Source organism: Natator depressus, chromosome 23 (genome assembly GCF_965152275.1).
Source record: "Natator depressus isolate rNatDep1 chromosome 23, rNatDep2.hap1, whole genome shotgun sequence".
Lineage (NCBI taxonomy): Eukaryota > Metazoa > Chordata > Testudines > Cheloniidae > Natator > Natator depressus.
In genome coordinates this window covers 21,933,247-21,950,485 of record NC_134256.1, presented here as the reverse complement: position 1 = coordinate 21,950,485, position 17,239 = coordinate 21,933,247, and the positions used below count along the sequence as shown (strand labels likewise).

At 65.4% G+C, this 17,239-nt stretch overlaps 1 protein-coding gene across 2 annotated transcripts; it reads left to right on the top strand.

Moving 5' to 3' along the window:
• Positions 1-131: 131 nt before the first annotated feature.
• RBM10 (RNA binding motif protein 10) lies at positions 132-16,871 on the top strand. Of its 2 annotated transcripts, XM_074938062.1 has the most exons (24): positions 132-231; positions 3,997-4,105; positions 4,925-5,108; positions 5,221-5,406; positions 5,639-5,708; positions 7,361-7,434; positions 8,953-9,039; positions 9,752-9,812; positions 9,967-10,140; positions 10,610-10,770; positions 11,192-11,289; positions 11,382-11,469; positions 11,779-11,947; positions 12,285-12,448; positions 12,753-12,897; positions 13,249-13,340; positions 13,441-13,608; positions 14,135-14,284; positions 14,578-14,643; positions 15,124-15,309; positions 15,575-15,649; positions 16,049-16,152; positions 16,449-16,578; positions 16,687-16,871. In XM_074938062.1, exons 2-24 carry the CDS (start codon positions 4,089-4,091, stop codon positions 16,810-16,812), a joined length of 2,775 nt encoding a protein of 924 aa, XP_074794163.1. In that variant the 5' UTR covers positions 132-231; positions 3,997-4,088; the 3' UTR covers positions 16,813-16,871. The 2 variants fall into 2 exon arrangements, with proteins under 2 accessions (XP_074794163.1, XP_074794164.1); XM_074938063.1 differs by lacking the exon at positions 15,124-15,309.
• The last annotated feature ends 368 nt before the right edge of the window (positions 16,872-17,239 follow it).

Below are 17,239 nucleotides of genomic sequence, written 5' to 3'. Positions count from 1 at the left end.
CCCACCCATCCGGCGCGCGCGGAGCGGCAGGTTTCTCGGCCAATGGGATCGGGGAGCCCCGGCCAATGGGCGCGCGGGGTGGGGTGGGAGCCGGCGCACGGGGGGCGTGGCCACGTTCTCCGCCGCCGGGAGTCGCCAGGACTCGGCCGCTGGCGCCGCCGCCATCTTGCGTGTCGGGCGCGCGCGCGCGCGAGGAGCGTCCTGCCCGGCCAGCGGCCTCCCGCGGCCCAGGTCAGCGCCGCCTCGGGGCTGGGGGGGAGTGCGGGGGGAGGGGCCGGTAGGGGCCGGTAGGGGCGGGGCTTGGCCTGGGGACCCTGGGGGGGGGGTGCGTGGTCTGGGGGCCCGGGAGAGGGGGTTGGGGGAGGGGGGCTGGGCTAGGGGAGCCTGTGGGGGGCTTTGGGGGAGGAGCTTGTGGGGCGGGGGCGTGGCCTGGGGAGCTGGCGGAGGGGGGCTGGGCTGAGGGAGCCTGTGGGGGGCTTTGGGGGAGGAGCTTGTGGGGCGGGGGCGTGGCCTGGGGAGCTGGCTGAGCTGGCGGCTGGGAGAGCCTGTGGGGAGAGGTGTTGGGGAAGGAGGAGGAGGAGCATGTGGGTGGGGGGGGGGGTCTAGGGGAGGAGCGGGGGGGGAGGGAGGAACTGACGGGGAGGGGGAGTCTGGAGTGAGGGTTGGGCTTGAGTTGGGGGGGAGAGTCTGGGAATGGGGAGGGGTCCTGGCCTGGCGGTTTTGGGGGTGGGGAAGAGGCGAGGGGTTTGGGGGGAGCCCTGAAGACGGGGAAGGCGGCTGGTGGGTGAGGCCGGTGAGGGGAGCGACGAGGAGGCGCGGGCTCGCCTTGGCGGGGGGTTGGCCGGCCAAGTGGCAGCTGGACTCCAGATAAAAATACCCCGATCTGGTCACGATAGGGCCAGCAGAGGGTGGAGTCTAGACTGGGGTTGGGGGCTGGCTCCCTCCCTCCCATCGTGCTGGGCACTGCGCAGACCCTGCCCGGGATTGGGGGTCCCCTGCCGTGCCGGGCGCTGTACAGACAGCTCCTGCCTGCTAGCTAGGCAGGGGAAAGTCTGGGAAGGGCTGTGGAGGTGCCGAGAGGGTTGGCTTGGTTGAGGTTATGTGGCAGGTCAGTGCAGAGCCAGGGTTTAGTCAGGCCTGGAGGGGGAGCAGAGACAGGTGCCTAGGAGAGGATGCTCCCTACACCATGTTCCCTCCTCTCCGGCTCGCCCATATCCTGTCTCTGCCAGGGGCCAGTACCAGATGCTGCCGGGGAAAAGAGGCAAGGAATTGTGATGGGATGACTTGTCTCCTCTTAGCTCCCATTCACGAGAGGTCGGCTTATGTGGGGGGCTTGCTTTGCAGTTTTGAAGCCTTGTTAGAATTGCCCCACCCTTGATTTTAATCCTGCCTCAGTGTCACCTTGTGGCAATGAGTTTCACAGGCTCCGCGTTTTGCCTCCGTGTGACCCCAGGCTGTTGGCTTCATCTCCCTGGGATTCACACATCGGCAGAAGGGCCTGGTGTCATGAAGCCCCAGGATGGGTGCTATGCCCCAGCTTTTAGACAGTGGGCTGGCACCCCCAGGGGTCCTGCTATGGATATGGGTCGGTTTCAACCAGTCCAGACCTCTTCATTCCACTCCAGGCTCTTACATGATACATGTTTCTAGCTCTGATCCAAGAGGAACGTGTTAACCCTTTCACCCCCTGCTGGGTAGCAGTGCAAAGTATGGAGAGAAACTGAGGCACGTATAGGCATCAAATTCCTGCTTTGTCACTCCTGGTTTGGTGGGATCTCCATTGTCCTCTGTCCCGTGCTGGCTCAGACCTGGGAAGCCCTGGCAGCTTTATCCTCTCCCAGCTGCTGCAAGGTTCAACAGCTTGTTTGGCAAAGGAGGACCTGAGCCCCAGAGAGATGGATGACCTGGAGTTCAGAGGTGCTGCAGGCAGCCTCACCCACAGCACAGCTGGGACCCCCCTTTGTGGAGGTACCTTGTCAGCGTGATCTCAGCGGCAAAGCGGGTCGGTGTTGCAGGCTTGGAGCCGAGGGGGGGAGAGACTCCCACTTCCTGTCCAGCTTCGTCCCTGGCAGCCTGCGCTCAGCTCCGGAAAGCGCGGCTCATTTGGTTGGAGGTGCGGCGAGCCTGCAGCAGTCCGAGTGGAGAATCGAACCGCAGAGTGCTTGGCAGGGTTCTGAGCCAGTTCCATAGGCTCCTGCCCTCTCGGTATCGGTTGTGACCATTTCACGGCGTCGGTGGAAGAGAGTTGATCTTGGGTAGACAGGCAGGCTTTGTGTCTTGCGACAGAGACTTCCAGCTGGGCTGTATATTGGCAAGCAGGGTGTAGAGAGCTGGGTACCCGGGGTGTGTGTGTGTGCATGCTGAGCAGGGGGGCTGTGTGTATGTGCCACACCATGGCCAGTGCAATGATGCCCGACCTTCTGGCTAGTTGCAGAGGGAAGTGGGCATCGTCTCAGGACTCATTGCAATAGAAATAATCAATAACAACTGTTAGCACATGGGGAGACCAGCCCCTGTATGTAGCTCAGGGCAAAGCAACCCAGGCCCTGGAGGAATCAATCTGTGTGGGGGGATGTTTTGGGGTTGTGAGTGGAGCTTGGGTAGAGTCCCCCCACTCCCTCCATCGGACTCCTCCTCTCGCTGCCTAAGAGCCCAGCAAGTTCGCAGGTGTCCAGTGAAGGTAGGATCCGTAGCCTGGGGGTGCTGAGTCTGCTACTTGCTGGGATGAATTAAATAAATCGCAGCCTATGCTGTGTGGGGCCAGGTGCTTGCAAAGCTGGCTGGCTCAAGGGGGGCGGGGAATGGGACCTAGGGTCTTTCCCCTCTTGGTGTTGCTGGGTCGGATCCAGCCCCAGGGCAGTGGGACTGGCTGGCTGCTACCCTTATGTTACCTGCTGCTAAGGGAAGAATTGTGTGTGTTACTCTGGGATTGCATGCATCGTGTACTCGTTAGGTTTGGGAAGCTGGTCAGTTGGCCACCTGTTGGAACACGATCTAATCTGGTTTGATAGTGCAGTGAGAAAGCCGGGATGTAGCTGGCGTCTTACCTCTTTGGTTGCATCTTGGTGCCATTTATTTATTTTTAGAACTTCATTTTGGTGTGTCACATTGTTTAAAGTTAAAATAACTCAGGAAACTCTGTACGGCGAAGCCTCGCAGAAACCAGAAAGTCTTACTCTGGTCTCTTCCTGTCGCTACTGCTGTGAGACATTAGTGCTCTGAACTATTTGCCTGGGATGTGACCAGTCTCCTGCATGGAACCAGGCTGAGGGATGAATTCTGAGCTGCTAAGGCTGGTGTTGGGGGGGTTCAGGTACCGTTCCTGCATTTTAATCCAGCCAGAGGCTTCTAGGAATACTTACTTCTAGGAGCCCGCGGAATGGGTTCCTGGGAAGGATCTAGGCCTTGGTGGCATGGACAGACAGCTGAGCCGGACCTCCCACAGCAGTGCCATGGCCAAAAGCACTAATGGGATCCTTAGCTCCTCAGTCCGGCTCCTGCCAGGGAGAAGAGGCCGGGGAGGGGAAGGGCCGTGCTGAGAGCCAAAGGGAAAGTGGTGACAGAGCTGGGACTGGAGCATTGATTCATGACTCCCACTCCCCCCATCTCTGACCCACTAGACCCCGCTCCCCTCCCAGAGCCGTGGAGAAAACCCAGGAGTCCAGGCTCCCAACCTCCCCACCAAAAAAAAAACAACAAACAACTAGACTCTTCCTTCACATGTGTATATGGGAGACCAGGATTGGCATGGCCATGAGTTCGGATTGAGGGGCAGTGGCAGGACTGGGCAAGCAGGGGGCTGCAGGTATGGAGTGAGGGACGCTGGCAGGGCTGGTGGGGAGCCCCGGGCTGGGCTAGCAGGGGCTGTGTCAAGATCCTCGCTCAGCCCCTGATGCCATCTGTCTGGCACTACTTGGTTGATTTCATGGGTCTCGTTCCCCGCGCCCTGTGGACGGCCATGCTAACCCCCCCCCCCCCCGCTCTCGCTGCCTCCAGGGCTTGTGGACACGGCTGGTGGCAGTGCTGTGTGGTGAGTGCCCACCGAAGAGCCTGGCCTGTTCCGAAGCACTGACCCGCTGCAGGAGGAAATGGAGTATGAACGGAGGTACCATCTCCCCACGCCAATGGGCCCGTGCGCCCCTGTATCGGGAGGGCTGGGGCTGCTGGGGGGGCGCTGTGCTGTGGGGCAGGAGGCTGGGCAGGCCAGGCACTGAGGGGCGCTGTGCTGTGGGGAGCAGGGCTGGGGACACTCTGCCCTGGCAGGCAGGGCTGGGCGTGGAGCAGGGCGGGGGCTCAGCAGGGGGTGCTCTGCCCTGGCAGCCAGGGGTGCTGAACCTACACCCCTCGTTCCCTCCAGATCGAGGGATGTGATTGTTCCCCTCTATTCGACATTGGTGAGGCCTCATCTGGAGTACTGTGTCCAGTTTTGGGCCCCCCACTACAAGAAGGATGTGGAGAAATTGGAGAGAGTCTAGCGAAGGGCAACAAAAATGATTAGGGGACTGGAACACATGACTTATGAGGAGAGGCTGAGGGAACTGGGATTGTTTAGTCTGCAGAAGAGAAGAATGAGGGGGGGATTTGATAGCTGTTTTCAACTACCTGAAAGGGGGTTCCAAAGAGGATGGATCTAGACTGTTCTCAGTGGTAGCTGATGACAGAACAAGGAGCAATGGTCTCAAGTTGCAGTGGGGGAGGTTTAGGTTGGATATTAGGAAAACTTTTTCACTAGGAGGGTGGTGAAACACTGTAATGCGTTACCTAGGGAGGTGGTGGAATCTCCTTCCTTAGAAGTTTTTAAGGTCAGGCTTGACAAAGCCCTGGTTGGGATGATTTAATTGGGGATTGGTCCTGCTTTGAGCAGGGGGTTGGACTAGATGACCTCCTGAGGTGTCCCTTCCAACCCTGATATTCTATGATTCAGAGGTGGCCGTGGGGACCGGACGGGCCGATACGGCGCTGCTGACCGGTCCCAGGACGACAGCGTGGACGGGCGGACCCAGCGAGACCACGACTACCGGGACATGGATTACCGCTCGTACCCCCGCGACTTCAGCAGCCACGAGGCCGCTAACGAGTATGACTCATCCGAGGAGCAGAGTGCCGAGGTGGGCTCTGGACCCAGGGGCTGTAGTCTTGTGGGGCTGGGCGGGCCTCTCTGACGGGGATGGGGATGGGACGTGAGTGCCGGGCTCCCCTGACCCCATCCTCTCTCGCCAGGATTCCTACGAGGCCTCCTCAGGGTCGGAGACTCAGCGCAAGCGGGACAGCCCCACCGAGCCCCTGGGCTACCCCGGCGACGGGGACTACCGTGACCAGGACTACCGGCCTGAGCCAGAGGAGGAGCAGAAGGCCAGCAGCATCGTCATGCTGAGGATGCTGCCCCAGTCCGCCTCCGAGAACGATGTAGGTCTGGGTGGGGTGGGGCTGGGAACCAGAATGCCTGGGTTCTTTTCCCCGGCTCTGGGCGGAGAGTGGGGTCTCGTGGTTGTGGGGAGGGAGGGTACTGGGAGCTGCTTTTCCATGGATCAGTTGCATGATCTCACATGAGTGGCGCCTTCTACCTCAGTTTCCCCTTGTCCATACCCTGGAGGTGGACGGTGCTGACTGTGTCCCTTCTGTGTGTGCTCCCCCGCAGATCCGGGCCCAGCTGCAGGCGCATGGGATCCAGCCCCGCGAGGTGCGGCTGATGCGGAACAAAGCCTCAGGTGAGCTCCTGTTCACAGTTCTGCCTCCTGCCCCCCCTTTCTGGCTAGGAGCCTGCGGCGGTTCCCCCTGTGGTGCGCGCGGTCAGTGTGTCTCTCTCGATGGCAGAAGCTACTCAGGCCCTGGTGCAGCCGGCTTCCCAACCCACACCAGGCTTTTGGCTGGTACCAGTCCCTGGCCCGTGGGTCCGTGCAGAGCAGGGCCGGTTTGGTCAGTCTGCACGCAGATCCCGCGCTCGCTGCTCTCTCTCCCTGTCCTTGGAGAGCATGGAGGAATCCGCGGCCAGGCGCGTGCCCCTCTCGCCCTCTCCTTGCTGGGCGTGAACCCTGGCCGGATTGGAGCTGTGCTAGAGGCTGCAGCTGGGTTCTGCTGCGGCCCGCTTCTCCTCCCAGAGTGAGCCAGCACTAGGGAACGCCGGCACTGGGCCAGCCTTTCTGGGGAGCGCGTGGCCAGATGGGCTGGGCTGAACAGGTGAGTTGGCTGTTGTCTCGAAAGTATTTCCTTGGTGTGTGTTGCACACTCACTCACTCACTCACACACAGCCAGTGTTCTCTCTCCTTCCAAAGCAGGGTGTGTATATATTTATATTTTTTTCTCCGCATTAGTCCTGTGTTGTGCCAGGCCTCACAGGGGCGCTGTGGAGAGGAATCCTACTTTCCGGGGGCCCCTCCAGCCAGCTCAAGGCACAGCCCCCTGCAGAGATGTTTCCCAGCATGCACTGGCCCAGTGCTGGGAGCACTGCATGCTGGGATCCGGAGCCTCGGCGCTGGGCTGGGAGCCAATAATCCAGCCCAGGGGGTCTCGTCTGGGGGTTGGGCCCGCTGTGTTCGTCCCACGTAGCTCAGCGGAGGTGGGGGGGGGGCAGGGACCGATGATTACCCCCACTGGAGTCCTTACTCCCAGCCCCCTAGCTTGGGAACCCTCAGCCAGGCCGAGCTAAAGGCGAAGGGGATCTGTGCGACGGGACAGAGCAAAACCTGTGCTTGACTGGGAGACCTGGATGGGAGTGTGGGGGCTCGGCAGGGGGCGCTCTCCCCTGGCAGACAGGGCCGGGCACTGGGGAGCGCTGTGCTGCAGGCCGGGGGGCTCTCCCCTGGCAGTCAGGGCTGTGTTATGGGGTGGGGAGCTTTATAGGGGGTGCTCACTCTGGCACTTAGGGCTGGGCGCTGGGGGGCGCCCTGCTATGGGGCAGGAAGCTCTGCAGGGGGCACTCTGCCCTGGCAGACTGTGCTCACACCAGTACTCCAGCATGATGCTAGGGGTGCCTGTGACCAGAGCCGGGTCCTAGGACACTGAGTGGCAGGGCGGGGGGCTGGAGCCTGTTCTCCCTAGGGGAAAGCGATGCTCTGGGGAGGCAGCGTGAGCAAGTGGAGAGGAAGCTGGTCCAGCAGCCAGGACTCCTGGGTTCCCTCCTGGGCTTTGGGAGGGGAGTGGGGTCTAGTGGTTGGGGGGGGGGGGCGCGCTGGGCGCCAGGACTCCGGGGCTCTATTGCGTGGCTGGTGCTTCCCCTGCCCTTGCCCCCCACCCCATATCCAGGCCGGGTGCCCCCTCCGTGCCCCCGGCCCCGCCCCAGGGGGTGCAGCGAGAGGGTGCGTGATGTTGGCTGGATCTGTTGACTAACACACTGCGTCTGTATCTGAATGCTGTCCTCCAGGTCAGAGCCGCGGCTTCGCCTTCGTCGAGTTTAATCACTTGCAGGACGCTACCCGATGGATGGAAGCCAATCAGGTTGCTTTGCCGCACTTGACCCCCACAAGTACTGCTCCTGTTACTGCCTGACCCACACGCCTGGGCCTGCTCCAGCCCCTCAGGGAGAGCATCACCCCCCCACCCCCTTAAGGATTCACTAGTGCTTAGAGCCAGAGCATCTGGGTTCTCTCCCCGGCTCTGGGAGGGCAGTGGGGTCTAGTAGTTAGAGCGGGGGGGGGGGGGGGGCTGAGAGCCAGGACTCCTGGGTTCTCTTCCCAGCCCTGGGAGGGAGCGTGTTTAGAACATGGGGACCAGGAGCCGGGACTCCTGGGTTCTCTCCGTGTCTCCGACAAGTGTGTTCTGGTGGGTGGCTGGAAATGAGGACGCATGTGTTCTTTGCCTGGCTTTGGGTGGGGAGTGGGGGCTAGTGGTTAGAGCAGGGGGGGCTGGGAGCCAGGACTCCTGGGTTCTCTCCGTGGCTCTGCAAGGGGAGTGTTGTGTAGTGGTTAGAGCAGCAGTGATGGGTGCCAGGACTCCTGGGTTCTGTGTCCCGCTCTGGAAGGCAGTGCGACATAGTGCATGGCAGAAGTGGATGTTGAGTGATGGCATCAGCCCCTTTTTGTGCCGCAGGGCCCAGACACTGGCACCTGGCCCCCCTCCCACCCTCCAGGGGCTCACTCCATCCCCAGTCTCCCTCGGGGGGCCAGGCTGCGAGCTTTCCCATGGCAGTGCCAGCGCCAGGAGCTAGGGCAGGGAGGGCGCCCGGCATCAGCCTTCGTTAAGCCTGTGCCCACCGGATCCGGAGGAGGCCCCCCGGCAGAAGAGCGAGCACCTGTCAGACCAACCTCCAGGTCCCATAGCCCTGAGATCTTGGTCTCCCTGGCCAGCTGGTGGATTGGAATTGGCTTTCACAACGCCCCTCGATCTGCGCGGCTCCGTTCCTCTCCTAGCCGGACCGAATGCGTGGCGGGCGTCCCCAGTGGGAGCCGCCACGCGTGGCCGAGACGCTGTGCTTTGCGGGGTGGGGCGCTGCGCAGGAGGGGATCAAGGCAGCGCGGCGAGAGGCCGTCGGATCAGGCCCCGGCAGGGCCGTAGGCAGAGCAGATAGGCTGAGGGGGCGGGTGGGGCTGTGCCGAGGTGGTGGCCCAGAGGTTGCCGGAGGAGCCGCTGGTTAGCAGGGCACGCATCGGTGGTTCCCAGTGGTGTCAGGTGTTGTGCCGCGCGGGTGTCTTGGATCATGGCTGCCCTCTCTTTCTTTCTCTCTCTCTCTGTTTCTCTCTCTCTCTCATCCACTCCCTCCATCCTAGCAGCCGTTGGTAGCTCGGAGCCGGCCGTGCCGGCAGCCCCAAACGCTGGGCCGGCACAGGTTAGCTTTGCGGTAGCCACGTAGCCGAGACCCAAACCTCTCCGGGCCTGCGGCCCTTCCCTCCCTCCCTCCCCTCCCTCCCTCATCCGTTCAGCAGAAGGGTTTAAATCTCTCTCTCTCTCTCTGCTGAGGCAGTGACGGGTGCCCCCCGCCACCCGCCGGCGCTCACCACTCTGCCTTTCCCCCGGCAGCACTCCCTCAGCATCCTGGGCCAGAAAGTCTCCATGCACTACAGCGACCCCAAGCCCAAGATCAATGAGGACTGGCTCTGCAGCAAGGTACAGGAGTGGGGTTGTGATCCTAGGGTGATGGCCACTGAGCTAAGGGGCAGTGTGCTGCAGGGAATGGGACTGGGGGCCGGGCAGGGGGCGCTCTCCCCTGGCAGTCAGGGCCGGGCACTGGGGGGCGCTGTGCTGTGGGGGGAGGGGCAGGGGACTGGGCAGGGGGCGCTCTCCCCTGGCAGTCAGGGCTGGGCACTGGGGGGGCGCTGTGCTGTGGGGAGAGGGGCAGGGGACTGGGCAGGGGGCGCTCTCCCCTGGCAGTCAGGGCTGGGCACTGGGGGCGCTGTGCTGCAGGGAGAGGGGCAGGGGACTGGGCAGGGGGCGCTCTCCCCTGGCAGTCAGGGCCGGGCACTGGGGGGCGCTGTGCTGCAGGGAGAGGGGCAGGGGACTGGGCAGGGGGCGCTCTCCCCTGGCAGTCAGGGCCGGGCACTGGGGGGCGCTGTGCTGTGGGGAGAGGGGCAGGGGACTGGGCAGGGGGTGCTCTCCCCTGGCAGTCAGGGCTGGGCACTGGGGGCGCTGTGCTGTGGGGAGAGGGGCAGGGGACTGAGCAGGGGGTGCTCTCCCCTGGCAGTCAGGGCCGGGCACTGGGGGCGCTGTGCTGCAGGGAGAGGGGCAGGGGACTGGGCAGGGGGCAGTCAGGGCCGAGCATGGCAGGGGCCTCAGCAGAGGGTTCTCTCCATTAAGAGTCTCTCGTTAATTCCTGTTGCAGTGTGGAGTGCAGAATTTCAAACGAAGGGAGAAATGCTTTAAATGTGGCGTACCCAAATCAGGTGAGCTAGAAACAGTGCTGGTTTTAGCCCCTCACCTGACCCTGCTGCAGGGAATGCCACGGGTTAATGCCCTGGCTGAGCTATTCCTCTTCCCCCCATCAGACCACGCAGCGGGGAGTCCTGCAGGTTAATACATACTTTCTGCCCCATCCAGAGGCCGAGCAGAAGCTGCCCCCAGGGAGCCGGCTAGACCAGCTGGTGGCACTGTCGGGCCGGGAGCTGAGTCAGGGCCTGCTGCCCCTGCCGCAGCCCTACCAGGCCTCGGTGCTGTCAGCAACGCAGCCCCTGGCCCAGGCGTCAGAGCCCTGCGCTGAGAACGCCAACGACAGTGAGTGGGGGGCGAGCTGTGGGGGGGTGGGGGATGGGCCGTGGGGGGGAGCAGGGGGCAGGGAGTGGGGCGGGGGGAGCCCTCCGGTTGCCAGGAGCGGGTATCGGGTGACGGGGTAGGTGTAGGGTGAGGGGGCAGTGGGACCAGTGCCCAGGTCGGTGGGGTGGAGTGGAGTGGATGGAGGGTACTTGGGAGGAATTGTTCGGGGCTCACCAATGCAGGGGGGGGTTCTAAGTGGGGGTGTCTGGCTGATGGGGTGCGGGCTGTAAGAGGGTGGGGCCTGGTGGGGGCTGGAGCCTGACTGGCAGTGGGTTGGCCCCAAGGGGGTGGGGCCTAACAGTTGGGTTCGCTCTAAGGGGGCGGAGCCTGGCTGCTGCTGGTGGGTGGGACCTTATGGGGGGCGGCCTGTTGGGCAGGGCCGGGGGGGGGTGTCCAGTCCCTCCTCACGCTGCCCCCCCCCACCTCCCAGCCATCATCCTGCGGAACCTGAACCCGCACAGCACCCTGGAGTCGATCCTGGCGGCCCTGGCGCCCTACGCGGTGCTCTCCGCCTCCAACGTCCGCGTCATCAAAGACAAGCAGACCCAGCTCAACCGCGGCTTCGCCTTCATCCAGCTGGCCACCATCGTGGTGAGCCGCCGAGGCCCCCGGGGCTCTGCCGGCGCTGGGAGGGGAGCGGGGTCTGCTGGTTAGAGCAGGGGGGGCTGGGGGCCAGGACTCCTGGGTTCTCTCCTCGGTTCTGGGAGGGGAGCGGGGTTTGCTGGTTAGAGCAGGGGGGGCTGGGGGCCAGGACTCCTGGGTTCTCTCCTCGGCTCTGGGAGGGGAGCGGGGTTTGCTGGTTAGAGCAGGGGGGGCTGGGGGCCAGGACTCCTGGGTTCTCTCCTCGGCTCTGGGAGGGGAGCGGGATTTGCTGGTTAGAGCAGGGGGGGCTGGAGGCCAGGACTCCTGGGTGCTCTCCCTGGCTCTGGGAGGGGAGCGGGGTGGGGCGGGGCTGTGTGGCTGGAGAGGCCTGGGCGGGTCTGGGCCCCTCTGACTCCATCTGCCCCCCCAGGAGGCGGCCCAGCTGCTGCAGATCCTGCAGGCCCTCCACCCCCCGCTGCACATTGACGGCAAGACCATCAACGTGGAATTTGCCAAGGGCTCCAAGCGGTGAGTGCAGGGGCGGGAGGGGCGGGGGAACGGGGGGCCTCCACCCAATCCCACATAGTGACAGGTCCCTTCCCTCTCCCCCACCCCCACAGGGACATGGGCTCCTCCGACAGTAACCGAATCAGCGCTGCCTCCGTCGCCAGCACTGCTATCGCTGCGGCCCAGTGGGCCATCTCCCAGGTAACCCCGCCCTGCCCGGGGCCTCGTGAGTAACTCGCCTGGGGGGGGCAGATCGGTTGGTGTGTGTGGGTGTTAATCCCCTGGACCCCCTGCTGCAGGGGTGTGTGGCGGGGCGTTAATCCCTGGGACTTCCTGCTGCAGGGGTGTGGACGATGTGGCTCCAGCCTGGATGGAGCTGGCTGGCGGGACGCCCCCGCACCTGGCACTGCGGGGGGGGTGCTCTGCTGGCTGGGTCCCTGCCCCCACAGCAGACGAGGGGTGGGGGCTGGTGGTGCCCTCCGCTCCCCTCACCCTGCTCTCTGCCCCCAGGCATCACAGGGAAGTGAGGGGGCCTGGGCAGCCTCGGAGGAGCAGCCGGCCGACTACGCCTACTACCAGCAGGAGGAGGCCTACGGCGCGGAGCCAGCCCTCTACTCCCACACCTACCTGAAGGGCTCCCCGGCCCAGCCCGGCGCCAATGGGGAGGCCGCGGCCACAGGTGAGAGCGGGCGTGGGACATGGGGCCGGCCCCTGGCGCTACCCTCCCACTGCCTGGGGGCTGGGAGGGGGCAGGGGTGGGATCCCCTGTCGTGGTCAGGTTGACTTGTGGCAGCCTCTTACCCCGCCATGGGGTTCTGTGGGGTTCTCCCCCCCCCCCTTCACTTAGAAGCTTTGGAGTGTCTTGGGGTCCTGGCTCCCAGCCCCCCAGCTCTAACCACTAGCCCCCACTCCCCTCCTGGAGCTGGGGAGAGAACCCAGGAGTCCTGAATGGCTCCAGCCTGGGCTGTGGGTCTCTGGGGGCCTCCCCTCACCCTCGCTCTCCCCTGCCCTCACAGGGGTAGAGCCGACGCTAGAGCCTGGTGTGCCGGGTGTCGACCCAGTGCCCGTCCTGCAGAGCTTCCCCCACGCCGCCCAGACCACTGCCGTGCCCGTCGTGTACCAGCCGCCCGGCGGGGCCGAGACCACAGGCACCACAGCGGGCACCGCTGCCACTGCCCAGGTAGGGCTGTCGGCCTGGTCTCAGGGCGGGGGTCTGCCCTCCCTGCTCGGGGGCTGGCCGGGGCTGTATGGAGGGCGGGGCTCTGCCCTCCCTGCTCAGGGGCTGTAGTGGGTGGCAGGAGGGGTCTCTCCTCCCTGCTTGGGGGCAGCGGGGCCTGTATGGGGGGGGGGGGTCTCTCCTCCCTGCTCTGGGTTGGGGGTTCTGCCCGGGGCTGTGAGGGGGTTTCTCCCCAGGGTGTCCCCACCCTGCTCTGGGTCGGGGGGCTCTTCTGGCGGCCTCCCCACTGCCTGCCGTCCTGCCGCAGAGCCAGCCCTACACCATCGTGTCCCCGGCCGTGCTGAAGCCGGAGACGCCGAGCCCAGCCCAGCCAAGCAGCACCGCTCTCCCCGTGCCCAGCACCGGCCTGCCCCTGCCCACCCCCGCGCCGCAGGAGCCCTACGGCCAGTACCGTGAGTGGGGGGTTGGGGGGGTGCATCGGCGGGAGGGGCCTTGTTGGGGCTGAGTGGGACTGTGCTACACTGGGGGGTCTCTGGGGGTTGGAGGGCCATGCTTCATGGGGGCCAATGTGGTGGCTCCAGGGGGTGTGTGCGCCATAGTGGGGGGATGTGCAGGGCTCTGGGGGGGTGCCACATTGGGCAGGGGAGGGGGTTGGAGGGCTGTGGTGTGGGGAGGATGTGGGGGCTGTTGGGGAGGATGTGCTATGTCAGGAGGGGTAACTCTGCTTTGGGGGGGCTGTTGGGGGGCTGGGATATTGGCCCTCTCGGCCCGCCCCCAGCTGAGCCCTGCTCTGCACCCCCCAGCCGTCCCAGACGTATCCACCTACCAGTATGACGAAACCTCCGGCTATTACTACGACCCGCTGACCGGTCTCTATTACGACCCCAACTCCCAGGTGAGCTGGGGGGTGCAGCCTTGGGGGGGAAGGGTGCGGACGGAGGGAAGGGGGGCACAGCCTGCAGCACCTGACGCCCCCCATCTGTCCGGCCCCACAGTACTACTACAATGCACAGAGCCAGCAGTACCTGTACTGGGACGGCGAGCGCAGGACCTACGTGCCGGCCTCTGACCAGGGCGCCGACGCCCACAAGGAGGGCTCTGGGGGCAGCGGCAAGGAGGGCAAGGAGAAGAAGGAGAAACACAAGACTAAAACAGCTCAGCAGGTGGGTGCTGCCTGCCCCCCGGGAGCGCTGTGCCCTGGCCCCCTCGGGCTTCTGGGTAGGACAGGGCCTCTCCCCCGCTGCCTCTCCCCACCCGCTGCTCAGCAGAGGTTGTCCCCACCCCAGAGGGAGCTGCATGATCCCCTTTTCCATCCAGCCTGTTAAGCAGTTTGGCTCTAGGTGCACAAGAGGTGTTGCTAGCCCAGCCTTCACTGGCAAGATGCAGCCACCTCTGGGGCAGGACAGCTGGGGAACAGCTGCATGTAACGCCATGTGGGGATAGCTCGTCCGGTGCTGAGATGGAGCCAGCTCTGGGGTGAGGTCACTGGGAACAGCCACACGTAACGCCGCATGAAAATGGCTTGCTCGGCGCTGAGATGCAGCCAGCTCTGGGGTGGGGCAGCTGGGGACCAGCATCAGAAGCTTGGGACAGAAAGTGAAGGAGAATCCTGCAGCCTGTCTATGAGCTTCCCTCCCTGCCCCCCAACATGGGGTCAGTGCCCCACTGACAGCCCCCTGTCCCCCACAGATCGCCAAGGACATGGAGCGCTGGGCCCGCAGCCTCAACAAACAGAAGGAGAACTTCAAGAACAGCTTCCAGCCGATCAGCTCCCTGCGGGAGGACGAGCGGCGCGAGTCGGCCACGGCCGACGCCGGCTACGCCATCCTGGAGAAGAAGGTACGGCCAGCATGGGGGAAAACCCCGGCCCTGCCAGGAGCCCCACAGCCCTTCCCATCCCCCCATGCCCACAGGTGCTGGTGCCGTGCCAGGCCCCCCGGCACTGAGCTGCCCAACCCTGCCTCCTCCTCGAAGAGCCAAGGCTCTAGGCTGGCTGGGCAGGCCCTTGCCCCCCCAACCCCGCCCTGCCCCTGACGCCCCCACATGAAGCATGGGGTCCAAAGGGGGAGGTGGGTGCGGGGTGAATCTGCCAGGGCCCCTGGCTGATTTCAATCGCTGTGCTTCTCCCCTAGGGGGCGCTGGCAGAGAGGCAGCACACACCCATGGATCTGTCCAAGCTGGCCAGCGACGACAGGCTGGTAAGTGCCCAGTGCTGCAGGACGCCTGGGGCCCCTCCCGGCTCTGGGAGGGGAGTGGGGTCTGGTGGGTTAGAGCAAGGGCGGGCTGGGAGCCCGGACTCCTGGGTCCCCTCCCGGCTCTGGGAGGGGAGTGGGGTCCGGTGGGTTAGAGCAGGGGCGGGCTGGGAGCCCGGACTCCCGGGTCCCCTCCCGGCTCTGGGAGGGGAGTGGGGTCCGGTGGGTTAGAGCAGGGGCGGGCTGGGAGCCCGGACTCCTGGGTTCCCTCCTGGCTCTGGGAGGGGAGTGGGGTCCGGTGGGTTAGAGCAGGGGCGGGCTGGGAGCCAGGACTCCCAGGTCCCCTCCCGGCTCTGGGAGGGGAGTGGGGTCCGGTGGGTTAGAGCAGGGGCGGGCTGGGAGGCAGGACTGGCTCGGGGAGGGCAGGGCTTGTCGTGGTGAGGGGCCCCCATGACCAGCCGGCCCCACAGCGCTGTTTCTCTGCAGAGCCCGCCGCGGGGGCTGGTGGCCGCGTACAGCGGGGAGAGCGACAGCGAGGAGGAGCCGGAGCGGGCGTCTGAGCGGGAGGAGAAGCTCACGGACTGGCACAAACTGGCCTGTCTGCTCTGCCGCCGGCAGTTCCCCAGCAAGGAGGCGCTGATCCGCCACCAGCAGCTCTCTGGGCTGCACAAGGTGTGCGGGGGGCGTCGCGGGGCCTGGCCCCTCCAGCGGGCGCCGGCTCCCGTCCAGCCTGGCGCAGGGACTGGCTGGCTCGGGAGCGGGGAATGGGGCACAGGGCTCTTCCACTCTAGGGGGCGCTGGCTGCCATCCATCCCCAGGGTGGGGAATGGGGCCCAGGGCCTTTCCCCTAGAGGGGGCGCCAGCCCCGATTCAGCTCCCCCCCCCCCCCCCCGGGGGCGATGGGGGTTTCCCTACCTACCTTCTCCTTTCATTGCAGCAAAACCTGGAGATTCACCGCCGCGCCCACCTGTCGGAGCAGGAGCTGGAGGCGTTGGAGAAGAACGACATGGAGGTGGGCAGGGGGCTGGGCTGTGGGCCCCCAGGGCAGGGGGGCCGGCATGGCGGTGTATAGCCGGGGGCGTGGATGGGATAATGGGCGGGCCATGCTGCACCAGAACAGTGGGGAAGGAAGAATGCAGGAGGCTGGGGGGGTGCTCTGACTCCAGGGTGGGGTTGGGGGGCACAGTGTGGGGGTGGGGCTAGGGGCTGGGGCAGCACGCTGACTCCAGGGAGGGGTTGGGGGGTACAGTGGGGGGGTGGGGCTGGGGGGCACACTGACTCCAGGGAAGGGTTTGGGGGTACAGTGGGGCTGGGGGCTGGGAGGCACGCTGACTCCAGGGAGGGGTTGGGGGGCACAGTGGGGGGTGGGGCTGGGGGCTGGCCTTTGCTCTAACGGGCCCTCCCCCGGCAGATGAAGTACCGGGACCGCGCGGCTGAGCGCAGGGAGAAGTACGGCGTCCCCGAGCCCCCGGAGCCCAAGAAGAGGAAGTACTCCGCTGTGATGCCTGCCACTGTGTAAGCCTCCCTGCCGGCAGGCTGCCCCGCCCACTCTGGGCGGAGCTCTGCCCTCCAGGAGCGCCCCTCCCCAGAGGTGGCTGCATCTGAGTGCTGGCCGAGCTGTCCCCATGCAGCGTTATGTCTGGTTGTTCTCCAGCTGCCCCGCCCAGAGGTGGCTGCATTGCTGCAGTGCGCGAGTGGCCGTGTGTGGGGCTGTTCCCAGCTGCCCCACCCCAGAGGTGGCCGCGTCCCCGTCCCCTCATGGGCTGTCGGTATCAGGTGCGTCGGCCGTTGACCCTTTGCTCTTCCCGCAGAGACTTCGAGCAGCCGACGCGGGACGGGCTGGGCAGCGATAACATTGGGAGCCGCATGCTGCAGGCCATGGGCTGGAAGGAGGGCAGTGGCCTGGGCCGCAAGAAGCAAGGCATCGTGACCCCCATCGAGGTACCGGGCGCAGGGCGAGCAGGGAGCCCCCCGGCCCCTGGGGGGGCAGGGGTTGGGGGTGGTTCCGAGGGTCAGGTCCCTGATCTCACCAGGTCTCCCCCTCCCCAGGCGCAGACCCGAGTGCGCGGCTCCGGCCTGGGTGCCCGCGGCAGCTCCTACGGGGTCTCGGCCGCCGAGTCGTACCGCGAGACGCTGCACAAGACCATGCTGACCCGCTTCAATGAGGCTGAGTGAGGCCCCGCCCCCGGAGACTCCCCCTGCAGGGGGGACTATGAACTTTTTTTTAATTAAAGGAGAAAAATGACTGTGTCTCCCTGCGCCCCCTGCTGGAGGGGACGGGCCCTGCGCCGTGCGTGTCTCCCTGCGCCCCCTGCTGGAGGGGACGGGCCCTGCGCCGTGCGTGTCTCCCTGCGCCCCCTGCTGGAGGGGAGGGGCCCTGCGCCGTGCGTGTCTCCCTGCGCCCCCTGCTGGAGGGGAGGGGCCCTGGGTGTCTCCCTGCGCCCCCTGCTGGAGGGGACGGGCCCTGTGCCGTGCGTGTCTCCCTGCGCCCCCTGCTGGAGGGGACAGGCCCTGCGCCCCCTGCTGGAGGGGACGGGCCCTGTGCTGTGCATGTCTCCCTGCGCCCCCTACTGGAGGGGGAGGGGCCCTGTGCTGTGCGTGT